This window comes from Arvicanthis niloticus, chromosome Y (assembly GCF_011762505.2).
Source record: "Arvicanthis niloticus isolate mArvNil1 chromosome Y, mArvNil1.pat.X, whole genome shotgun sequence".
NCBI lineage: Eukaryota > Metazoa > Chordata > Mammalia > Rodentia > Muridae > Arvicanthis > Arvicanthis niloticus.
This window is the reverse complement of record NC_133431.1, coordinates 3,208,678-3,219,514: the sequence shown is the minus strand read 5'-3', so window position 1 is coordinate 3,219,514 and position 10,837 is coordinate 3,208,678. Positions and strand designations below refer to the sequence as shown.

The following is a 10,837-nucleotide window of genomic DNA, read 5'->3' as shown; positions in this document are numbered from 1 at the left end:
CGGTAACAGAGAAGGAGAAGCGGCGGATATGCTAATGAGGGGGCGGGGTCTAAGCCGCATGCTAATGAGCGGTAACCGCGCGGGACCCGGATATGCTAATGAGGGGGCGGAGCCCGCGCGCGACCCGCCGCCGTCAGCGGAGAAACGCGGCGAAGCGGCCGTTATGCAAATGAGGGGCGGGGCCGGCGGGTGACGTCACCGGATGCTAATGAGCAGCGCCGAGGCCGCGTCCGCCCGCCCGTCAATCACGGCCGCCATGTTGGGCTTCCCGCCCGTCTCCGCCCCATGACGTCACCGCGGCCTCGGCCCCGCCCCCCGTCGGCCCCGGACGCCCGGGCCCCGCCCCCTGACGTCATCGGCATCCCTGGCTCGCGGCCCCGCCCCCCGGGCGTCAATCACAGCCCCGGGCGCCGCGTTTCCGGCCGCTGACGTCACCGCGGCCCCGCGAGGTAAACACGGCGGCCCCGCCCCCTGACCCCGTGACCCGCGGGTACAACAGCGCGGGCGGGGCGGGGCCGCCCGGAGTGCGACCTCTGACCCCGACGCCGCCGGTGAGTGCGAGGCAGGGGGATGGCGGCGAGTGACCGTGTGAGGCAGGGGGATGGCGGCGAGTGTGACTGAGGCAGGGGGATGGCGGCGAGTGTGACTGAGGCAGGGGGATGGCGGCGAGTGTGACTGAGGCAGGGGGATGGCGGGGAGTGTGACTGAGGCAGGGGGATGGCGGCGAGTGGTAGGGAGTTACTGCGCGTGAGGCAGGGGGACGGTAGTGTGTGAAGACTGTGCTGTTCCTGAGGCAGGGGGATGACCGGGAGTGACAGGGACTGACGTTCGGAGGCAGGGGGACGACAGTGAGTCTGAGGCAGGGGGATGACAGTGAGTGTGAGGCAGGGGGATGACAGTGAGTGTAAATCTGAGGCAGGGGGATGACGGTGAGTGTGAGGCAGGGGGATGACAGTGAGTGTGAGGCAGGGGGATGACAGTGAGTGTCTGAGGCAGGGGGACGACAGTGAGTGTGAGGCAGGGGCATGACAGTGAGTGTGAGGCAGGGGGATGACAGTGAGTGTGAGGCAGGGGGATGACAGTGAGTGTGAGGCAGGGGCATGACAGTGAGTCTGAGGCAGGGGGATGACAGTGAGTCTGAGGCAGGGGGATGACAGTGAGTGTGAGGCAGGGGGATGACAGTGAGTGTGAGGCAGGGGGATGACAGTGAGTGTGAGGCAGGGGGATGACAGTGAGTCTGAGGCAGGGGGATGACAGTGAGTGTGAGGCAAGGGGATGACAGTGAGTGTGAGGCAGGGGGATGACAGTGAGTGTAAATCTGAGGCAGGGGGATGACGGTGAGTGTGAGGCAGGGGGATGACAGTGAGTGTAAATCTGAGGCAGGGGGATGACAGTGAGTGTGAGGCAGGGGGATGACAGTGAGTGTGAGGCAGGGGGATGACGGTGAGTCTGAGGCAGGGGGATGACAGTGAGTGTCTGAGGCAGGGGCATGACCGCTATGGGCTGTGTTGACCCGGGATCTCCTGTGTTTGGGAGATGAGTGATGACTGACAGGAGGTGGGCGGGGCCTGAGTGATAGACAGGAAGTGGGCGGGGCCTGAGTGACTGACAGGAGGTGGGCGGGGCCTGAGTGATAGACAGGAAGTGGGCGGGGCCCGAGTGACTGACAGGAGGTGGGCGGGGCCTTGAGCTCCTCTATAATTAGCATAAGCCGCCTCTCATTAGCATACGACTCACTCATTTGCATAAACCCCGCCCTTCCCCTTCACAATTAGCATAAATCGGAGCTCATTAGCATAGACGGGTTAATTAGCATAAACGTCACAACTGGCCTCTGCATCAGGTGAGTGACAGGAAGTGGGCGGGGCCAGGGTGAGTGACAGGAAGTGGGCGGGACACAGATGACTGACAGGAAGTGGGCGGGGCCAGGGTGACTGACAGGAAGTGGGCGGGGCCCAGATGACTGACAGGAAGTGGGCGGGGCCCGGGTGACTGACAGGAAGTGCTCCCGCCCCAGGTGCCCCGCTGACCCGCCCAGGCCCCGCCCCCAACGCCATGGTCCCGCCCCTCCTCCTCCTCCTGCTGCTCCTCCCACTCGCCCTCCTCGGCCCCGCCCACCCCAGACCCAACTTCCTGCTCATCATGGCCGACGACCTCGGCATCGGGGACCCCGGCTGCTACGGCAACCGCACGCTCAGGTGACGCGGGGGGGCGGGGCCGGGCGGGTGTGAGGCAGGGGGATGACCGCGAGTGACGGCGGCCGGGAGCCTGAGGCGGGGGGATGACGGCGGCCGGGGGGAACCGAGCGTGTGAGGCAGGGGGATGACCGGGAGTGACCCCGCTGACCCCGCTGACCCCGCGACCCCGCGGCCCCGCCCCCAGGACCCCGAACATCGACCGCCTGGCCCGCGAGGGGGCGACGCTGACGCAGCACCTGGCGGCCGCCCCGCTCTGCACCCCCAGCCGCGCCGCCTTCCTGACCGGGCGCTACCCCGTGCGCTCAGGTGGGCGGGGCCCCGGCCGCGACCACACCCACCGACCCCGCCCACCGACCCCGCCCTGACCCTGTGTGTGTGAGGCAGGGGGATGACTGTGAGTGAGGATGAGTGAGAGTCTGAGGCAGGGGGACGACCCTGGGTGTGACCCCGACCCCGACCCCGGCCTCAGCCTGACCCCCGACCCCGCCCGTGACACCCTGACTCCACCTCCAACCCCACCCACTGACCCCAACCTGGACCCTGTGTGTGTGTATGATGCAGGGGGATGACTCTGAGTGTGACCGTGACCCCGCCCACTGACCCTGAGCCCAACCCCGGCCTCGTCCCAACCCCACCCATGACCCCCTGGCCTATGTGACCCCGCCCACTGACCCCACCCTCACCCTGTGTGTGTCTGAGGCAGGAGGATGACTGTGAGTGAGGATGAGTGAGTCTGAGGCAGGGGGACGACCCTGGGCGTGACCCCTGACCCCGCCTGTGACCCCGCCCGTGACCCCGCCCCCGGCCCTGCCCCCAGGGATGGCGTCGCGGAACCGCGTGGGCGTCTTCCTGTTCTCCGCGTCGTCCGGGGGCCTCCCGCCCGGCGAGGTCACGTTCGCGCGGCTGCTGAAGGGGCGGGGCTACGCCACCGCGTTCGTAGGTGAGGGGCGGGGCCTGGGGTGGGCGGGGGGACGACCCTGAGTGACATCATCTGAGTGTCTGAGGCAGGGGGATGCTCATCCGTGAGGAGCGTGAGGCAGGGGGACGACCACGAGTTCTGCGTACTTTGTTGAGGAGGCAGGGGGGTGGCCCTGAGTGACAGCAGCTGAGCATCTGAGGCAGGGGGATGACCGTGAGCGACCCCCGTGATCCCTGTGACCCCGAGCGACCCCCTGTGAGGCAGTCGGGCTCTCAGGAGTGAAAAACATGAGGCAGGGGGATGAACTTCAGCGACGGGAAGTGAACATCTGAGGCAGGGGGACGATCACGAGTAGTGGTTACTTCATTTATGGGGCAGGGGGACGACCCCGAGTGACTCTGATGACCTCACATGACCCCGAGTGACCCCGTCCGAGGCAGGAAGATGCTCAGGAGCGAAAAACATGAGGCAGGGGGCTGATCCCGAGTGACAGAAAGTGAACATGTGAGGCAGGGGGATGACCACGAGTAGCAGGAAGTGAGTTTATGAGGCAGTGGGACGACCGTGAGTGGCAACAAGTGAGCTTCTGAGGCAGGGGGATGATCACAAGTAGTGGTTACTTCATTTATGGGGCAGGGGGACGACCCTGAGTGACCCCCATGAAGTCATTTGACCCCGAGTGACCCCGTCCAAGTCAGGAAGATGCGCAAGAGTGACAAACATGAGGCAGGGGGCTGATCCCGAGTGACAGAAAGTGAACATCTGAGACAGGGGGACGACCATGAGTAGCACAAAGTCAGTTTATGAGGCAGGGGGACGACCGTGAGTGGCAACGAGTGAGCGTCTGAGGCAGGGGGATGACCCCAAGTGACGACCCCGACCCCGACTGACCCCCCCCCCGACCCCGCAGGCAAGTGGCACCTGGGCCTGAGCTGCCGCTCGCGCTCCGACTTCTGCCACCACCCGCTGCGCCACGGCTTCGACCGCTTCCTGGGGACGCCGACCACCAACCTGCGCGACTGCCGGCCGGGGGGCGGGACCGTGTTCGGCCCCGCCCTGCGCGCCCTCGTGTGGGCCCCGCTCGGGGCGCTGGGGGCGGGGCTGGCCGCGCTGTGGGCGGCGCGGGGGGCGGGGCTGCGGGTGCCGGGGTGGGCGCTGTGGGCGCTGGCGGCCATGATGGGCGCGGTGGGCGGCGGCTTCCTGTGCTTCCGCCATTACTTCCACCCGGCCAACTGCTTCCTCATGGCCGACCTGGACGTGGCCCAGCAGCCCACGGACTACGCGCGGCTCACGGCCCGGCTGGCGGGCGCCGCCGAGGACTTCCTGCGCGGGTGAGGGGCCGGGTGCGGGGCCGGGGCCGCTTCCCGGGGGTGGGCGGGGCCTCCCGGGCCACTTCCTGTCGGTGGGCGGGGCTTGGCGTGTCACTTCCTGTCCCCGGGAGTCAGTTTGGTGTCACTTCCTGTAATGGTTGGGGCTTCCTGCATCACTTCCTGTCACTGGGTGGAGGTTTCCGGGGTCGGGGATGCAAATTGAGGGCACTTCCTGTCAGTGGGCGGGACTTCCTGTCTCGTTTCCCATGATGGGCAGGACCTCCGGGGTCATGGATTCCGATTTTGAAGACTTCCTGTGCCACTTCCTGTCCCTGGGGGGAACTTCCTGACAGTGGGTGGGGCTTACTATGTCACTTCCTGTCCCCGGGAGTCAGTTTTGTGTCACTTTGAATGGTGGGCGGGGCTTCCTGCATCACTTCCTGTCGCTGGGTGGACATTTCTGAAGTCAGGGATGCAAATCGAGGGCACTTCCTGTCTGTGGGCGGGACTTCCTGCGCCAATTTCAGTCCCTGGGTGAGAACTTCCTGTCACTTCCCGTCAGTGGGTGTGGTTTCCGGGGTCAGGGTTGTTGGATTGACGTCACTTCCTGTGGGTGGGCGGGACTTCCTGTCTCATTTCCATAATGGGCGGGGCCTCCGGGGTCCGGGATTCTGGATTTGGGGACTTCCTGTGCCACTTCCTGTTGGTGGGCGGGACTTCCTGTCACTTCCTGTCTGTGGGTGTGGTTTCCGGGGTCAGGGCTTTCAAATCGAGGTCACTTCCTGTCTGTGGGTGGGACTTCCTGTCCGTCCCCCCGGTGGGTGTGGCCCAGCCGAGGCCCCGCCCCCGACGTCTCGGCCCCGCCCCCAGGCACGCGGCCACGCCCTTCCTGCTGGTCCTGTCCTTCCTGCACGTCCACACCGCCCACTTCGCAGGCCCCGCCTTCCGGGGGCGGAGCCAGCACGGGGCCTACGGCGACAGCGTGGAGGAGATGGACTGGGCCGTGGGTGAGCGCGGAGGCGGGGGGATGACGGCGAGTGGAAGGACGGCGTGTGTGAGGCAGGGGGATGACCGTGAGTGACACAATGTGAGCATCTGAGGCAGGGGGATGACTGTGAGTGCACAGTCTGAGGCAGGGGGATGCCTGTGATGGCAGTGAGTCCACAGTGTGAGGCAGGGGGATGACCGCGAGTGAAATAGTGTGTGTATCTGAGGCAGGGGGATGACGGCAAGTGACAGGAAGTGATTGTCTGAGGCAGGGGGACGACTGTGACTGAGTTTGTGAGGCAGGGGGATGAACAGGACTGGGTTTCTGAGGCTGAGGAATGACCGTCACTGAGCATCTGAGGCTGGGGGATGACGGTGAGCGACAGGAAGTGAGTGGCTGACACAGGGGGACGACCGGGAGTGACAGAGCGCAAGCGTGTGATGCAGGGGGATGACGGTGAGTGACAGAACGTGAGTGCCTGAGGCAGGGGCATGACGGCGAGTGAGCGTGTGAGGCTGGGGGACGCCCTCGAGTGCGGTGGGCGTGTCCAGCCCTGACTGACGGCCCGTGGCCCCGCCCCCAGGCCGCGTCCTCACCGTCCTGGACGAGCTCGGCCTCGCGAACGACACCTTCGTCTACTTCTCGTCCGACCACGGGGCCCACGTGGAGGAGGTCGGGGCCGGCGGGGAGCGGCACGGGGGCAGCAACGGGGCCTTCCGCGGTGAGCGGCAGGGGCGGGCGGGCGTCCCCCTGCCTGAGACGGCCACTCACGGGCGTCCCCCTGCCTCACACATTCACTTTGAGTCAATCGGAGTCATCCCCCTGCCTCAGACGCTCAGTCATTGTCACTCAGCGTCGTCCCCCTGCCTCACACATTCGCTTTGTGTCACTCGCAGTCGTCCCCCTGCCTCAGACACTTGCCCTCCGTCACTCACCAGTCACGTCCCGACTCACACTGTAGGGTCGTAATCATCCCCCTGCCTCAGACACTCAGTCTCTGTTGCTCGCGGTCGTCCCCCTGCCTCAGACACTTGCCCTCCGTCACTCACCAGTCACCTCCTGCCTCACACTGTAGGGTCGTAATCATCCCCCTGCCTCAGACACTCAGTCTCTGTTGCTCGCGGTCGTCCCCCTGCTTCCGTCTCTATCAGTTTTGTTCACTCACGGCCATGCTCCTGCCTCAGACACTCAGTCCCCGTCCATTGGAGTCATCCCTCTGCCCCACTCCTGTCACTCAGAGTCGTCCCCCCGTCTCAGACACTTGGTTGTCTTCACTCACAGGCATCCCCCTGCCTCATACACTCACACCCCGTCAATCGCAGCCATCCCCCTGCCTCACACAGTCAGTCATTCTTACTGACTGTCATCCCCCTGCCTCACACACTCACTCCCCGTCAATCGCAGTCATCCCCCTGCCTCACACGGTTACTCGTGTCCACTCACTGTCATCCCCCTGCCTCACACCCTCACCCCCGCCCCCCCGCAGGCGGCAAAGGCAACAACTGGGAGGGCGGCGTCCGCGTCCCCGGCCTCGTGCGCTGGCCCCGCGCCGTCCCCCGCGGCCTGGAGGTCGCCGACCCCACGAGCAACATGGACGTCTTCCCCACCGTGGCCCGGCTGGCGGGGGCGGAGCTGCCGGGGGACAGGTGAGGGGCGGGGCCGGACCCGACACGCCCACGGAGGCCACGCCCACTTCCTGTTCAGGCCCCGCCTACCCGACAGCCCCGATCCCGGGAGACTGAGTCTGGTTCTGGGGAAAAGCTGAGCCCCGCCCACTGTCTCGGCCCCGCCCACCATGATCCCGCGGGAGCCGCGGCCTCATTAACATGCTAATTTATGCAGAAAACCACACAGAGCTGCTTAGTTCTGCTTCCTCTGCTCCGACTATAATTTATGCTAATTTATGCAGATTTGGCTGATTTATGATAATCACCTCATTTACATGCTAATTTATGCAGAAAACCCCACACAGAGCCGCTGAGTTCCGGTTCCCCTGCCTTGGCTATAATTCATGCTAATTTATGCTAATTTATGCAGAAAACAGACACAGAGCAGCTTAGTTCTGGTTCCCTTGACTTGAATATAATTCATGCTAATTCATGCAGATTTTTGCTAATTTATGCTAATCACACGATTGGCATGCTAATTTATGCGATGCCATTCCACATCCACACAGAGGCCCTGATGTGTTTTTTGCATAAATTAGCATGTGAACGCGACTGTTGACTTCCCCTGCGCTAATTTATGCGGCTTTATGATAATGAGCTGGTCAGCAGCCCCGCCCATGTCAGTTTATGCAGATCCGCCCTCATTAACATGCTAATTTATGCAAAAGCCTACGACTTGCTGGGCTGCACTGCCCATCCCACAGCTGACCCCGCCCCCTCTGACCCCGCCCCTCTGGCTCCGCCCCCAGGGTGATTGACGGCCGGGACCTGACGCCGCTGCTCACGGGGCTCACGCGACGCTCGGACCACGACTTCCTGTTCCACTACTGCAACGCCTTCCTGCAGGCCGTGCGCTGGAGAGACGGTGGGCGGGGCCTCGGGGGCGGGGCCGCGGGGCGGGGGCGGGGCCTGACGCCGATGACGTCACTCGTGACCCCAGACACCCACAGGACCCCGATGTGACACTCACAGTCATCCCCCTGCCTCAGACACCCACATTGTGTCAGTCGCAGTCGTCCCCCTGCCTCAGGCAATCACTACTTGTCACTCACTGTCATCCCCCTGCCTCAGACACACACACATTATGTTACTCAGAGTCGTCCCCCTGCCTCAGACATGAAACTCCTGTGACTCACATTCATCCCCCTGCATCAGCCACACACATTCTGTTACTTGTCGTTGTCCTCCTGCCTCAGACACTTGCTCTCCATCCGTCACAGTCATTCCCCTGCCTCAGCTACGCATATACTGTTAGTCATATTCATCCCCCTGCCTCAGACAATCACTTCCTGTCACTCGCAGTCATCCTCCTGACTCAGACACACACACATTGTGTCACTCAGAGTCGTCCCCCTGCCTCACACAATCACTTCCTGTCACTCGCAGTCGTCCCCCTGCCTCAGACACACACACCACGTCACTCACAGTCACCCCCCTGCCTCACACCGTCACCCCCAACGTCCCCCGCGACGTCCCCGCCGCTGACCCCGCCCCCGGCCCCGCCCCCAGGCCCGCACGTGTGGAAGGCCTTCTTCTTCACGCCCGTCTTCGAGCCCCCGGGCGCCAACGGCTGCCACGCGGCCCACGTGTGTCCCTGCCACGGCCCCGGCGTCGCCCGCCACGACCCCCCCCTGCTGTTCGACGTCGCCCGCGACCCCGGCGAGGCCCGACCCCTGACCCCCGACGCCGAGCCGCGCCACGCCCGGGTCCTGGCCGTCATGGCCGCCGCCGCCCGCGCCCACGCCGCCGGGGTCGACCCCGCCCCCGACCAGCTGTCGGCCGCCAACCTGGTGTGGAAGCCGTGGCTGCAGCTGTGCTGCGTGAGCCGGCCACACCCCCTGGCCTGCCACTGCGCGGGCGACGCCCACTGACGCCGGCCACGCCCACTTCCTGTCTGCCGGGCCGGACACGCCCACTTCCTGTCTGCATGGCCGGACACGCCCACTTCCTGTCTGGGTTGTGGAAGGTGTCCACTTCCTGTTCATTTCGCACCCACTTCCTGTTGTGGACACGCCCACTTCCTGTCTGTTTCACATTCACTTCCTGTCTGTTTCACATTCACTTCCTGTCTGTTTTGAACCCACTTCCTGTTTCTAGTCAACTTCCTGTCTCGAGCCTGATTCACACCCACTTCCTGTCTGTGCCACACCCACTTCCTGTTTTAAAACCCACTTCCTGTTTCGACCCCACTTCCTGTCACCACTCAGTGTTACGACTCAATAAAGTCTGACTCCGCCCACTTCCTGTGTCTGCTTCATCCACTTCCTGTCCCAGGCCCCGCCCTCCTGGCCGTGGCCGTGCTGGATCTGCTGTGAGGCAGGGGGATGGCGGTGGGCGTGGCCTCGACCGTGTCATCGTCATGACCCCGCCCACAGCCCCGTGTGCCGGCCCCTGATGCTAATTTATGCAAATCAGGTCCTTCCAGCCCATTGTTTCCCACGAGCAGCTTCGGGATTTATGCTAATTTATGCAAATCAGCCTCAGCAGGCCCCGCCTCCTCCCCAGCTGCACTGAAATCCATGCAGATTTATGCAAATCAGCCCGGCTCCTGCATCTTAATGAGGTCTTGATGACGTCATTACAGTTACTTATGGAAATCTATGCAAATGGGCCGAGGCTCCCTGTGCTGTGGACGCTGCTGAGGCTGTGGGCGGGGCCCGGGGTGTCTCATTATCATAGCCCCGCCCACAGCCGTCCCTTCTGCGCCTCCTGTCAGGCCGGATGCTAATTCATGCTAATGAGCTGCACTGTGTCACCATCTATGCGGATGCCGATGCTGGTTTATGCAAATGTATGCAAATCAGCCCGGCTCCACCCCCAACTGCCATAATCTAAAGTTTATGCAAATCGGCTCCCAGAGAAACTGTCTCAGCCTTCATTGTAATTGATGCTAATTTGATGCTAATTTATGCAAATGAGCGCAGCCTGACCCAACCTCCACGTAGCCCAGGTTGCCCTGCGTCTGCGCTGATATGCTAATTTATGCTAATGAGGTCAGGCATGACGAGAAGAGAAGTCGGCCCGGGGTCGGGTGGAAGACACGCGGGGCAGCCTGGGCTAACCCGTCAGTCAGGGGAACAGGAAGCCCCGCCCCCGGGGTCACACTCAGTGTCGCCGTGCAGGGCGGGTTAGCCTCGGACACCAGGCCCGGGGTGTGAGGCCGGGGATTCAGCCTGGGCCACGGCGCGAGGTCGCTGAGTGGTTAGCACAGGCTACCCCACACCCGGAGCCGGGCTGCTGCGTTATGTAGCCCAGGCTGCCCGTCAGGCCCCACTGACTGTGACTTAGCCCAGGCTGCCCCGGCAGCGCACGGCGTCAAGCAGTTAGCCGAGGATGTCCCACGGGCCCAGCGGTCAGCGCAGGCCTCCCCGTCGATTCAGACCCCACGGCGGGTAGCACAGGCTGCCCCAACCTGGCTCCACCGTCGGCCTCTGACCCCGGGGCGACGTCCTCAGAGCTGTTAGCCCAGGATGTCCCAGCACCCGAGTGCAGCCTCTGGGCAGCCCAGGCTACCCTGCCAGGCCCGGTCGCTTCGGGGTTAGTCCAGGCTGTCCCAGGATGACGACAAACCCCCGGGTGGTCGGGACTGAGCTCAGGTTACCCCACCAGGCCGGGCTGCTCAGGGGCCGTGAGCCCAGGATGCCGGGTGAGAAGTTGGGGTGAGAAGCTACAGCAGGAGACTGACCCTGAGTGTCGGTGACTGAGGCAGGGGGACGACTGTGAGCGACAAGGACTGAGCGTCTGAGGCAGGGGAT

The 10,837-nt window shown here is 64.0% G+C and overlaps 1 protein-coding gene across 1 annotated transcript; it reads left to right on the top strand.

Moving 5' to 3' along the window:
- The first annotated feature begins 424 nt into the window (after positions 1-424).
- Positions 425-9,321, top strand: Sts (steroid sulfatase). Its single transcript, XM_076922173.1, has 10 exons — positions 425-551; positions 2,018-2,198; positions 2,383-2,504; positions 3,016-3,138; positions 4,028-4,448; positions 5,298-5,434; positions 5,999-6,136; positions 6,902-7,061; positions 7,832-7,947; positions 8,592-9,321. Exons 2-10 carry the CDS (start codon positions 2,056-2,058, stop codon positions 8,951-8,953), a joined length of 1,722 nt encoding a protein of 573 aa, XP_076778288.1. The 5' UTR covers positions 425-551; positions 2,018-2,055; the 3' UTR covers positions 8,954-9,321.
- Positions 9,322-10,837: the final 1,516 nt, after the last annotated feature.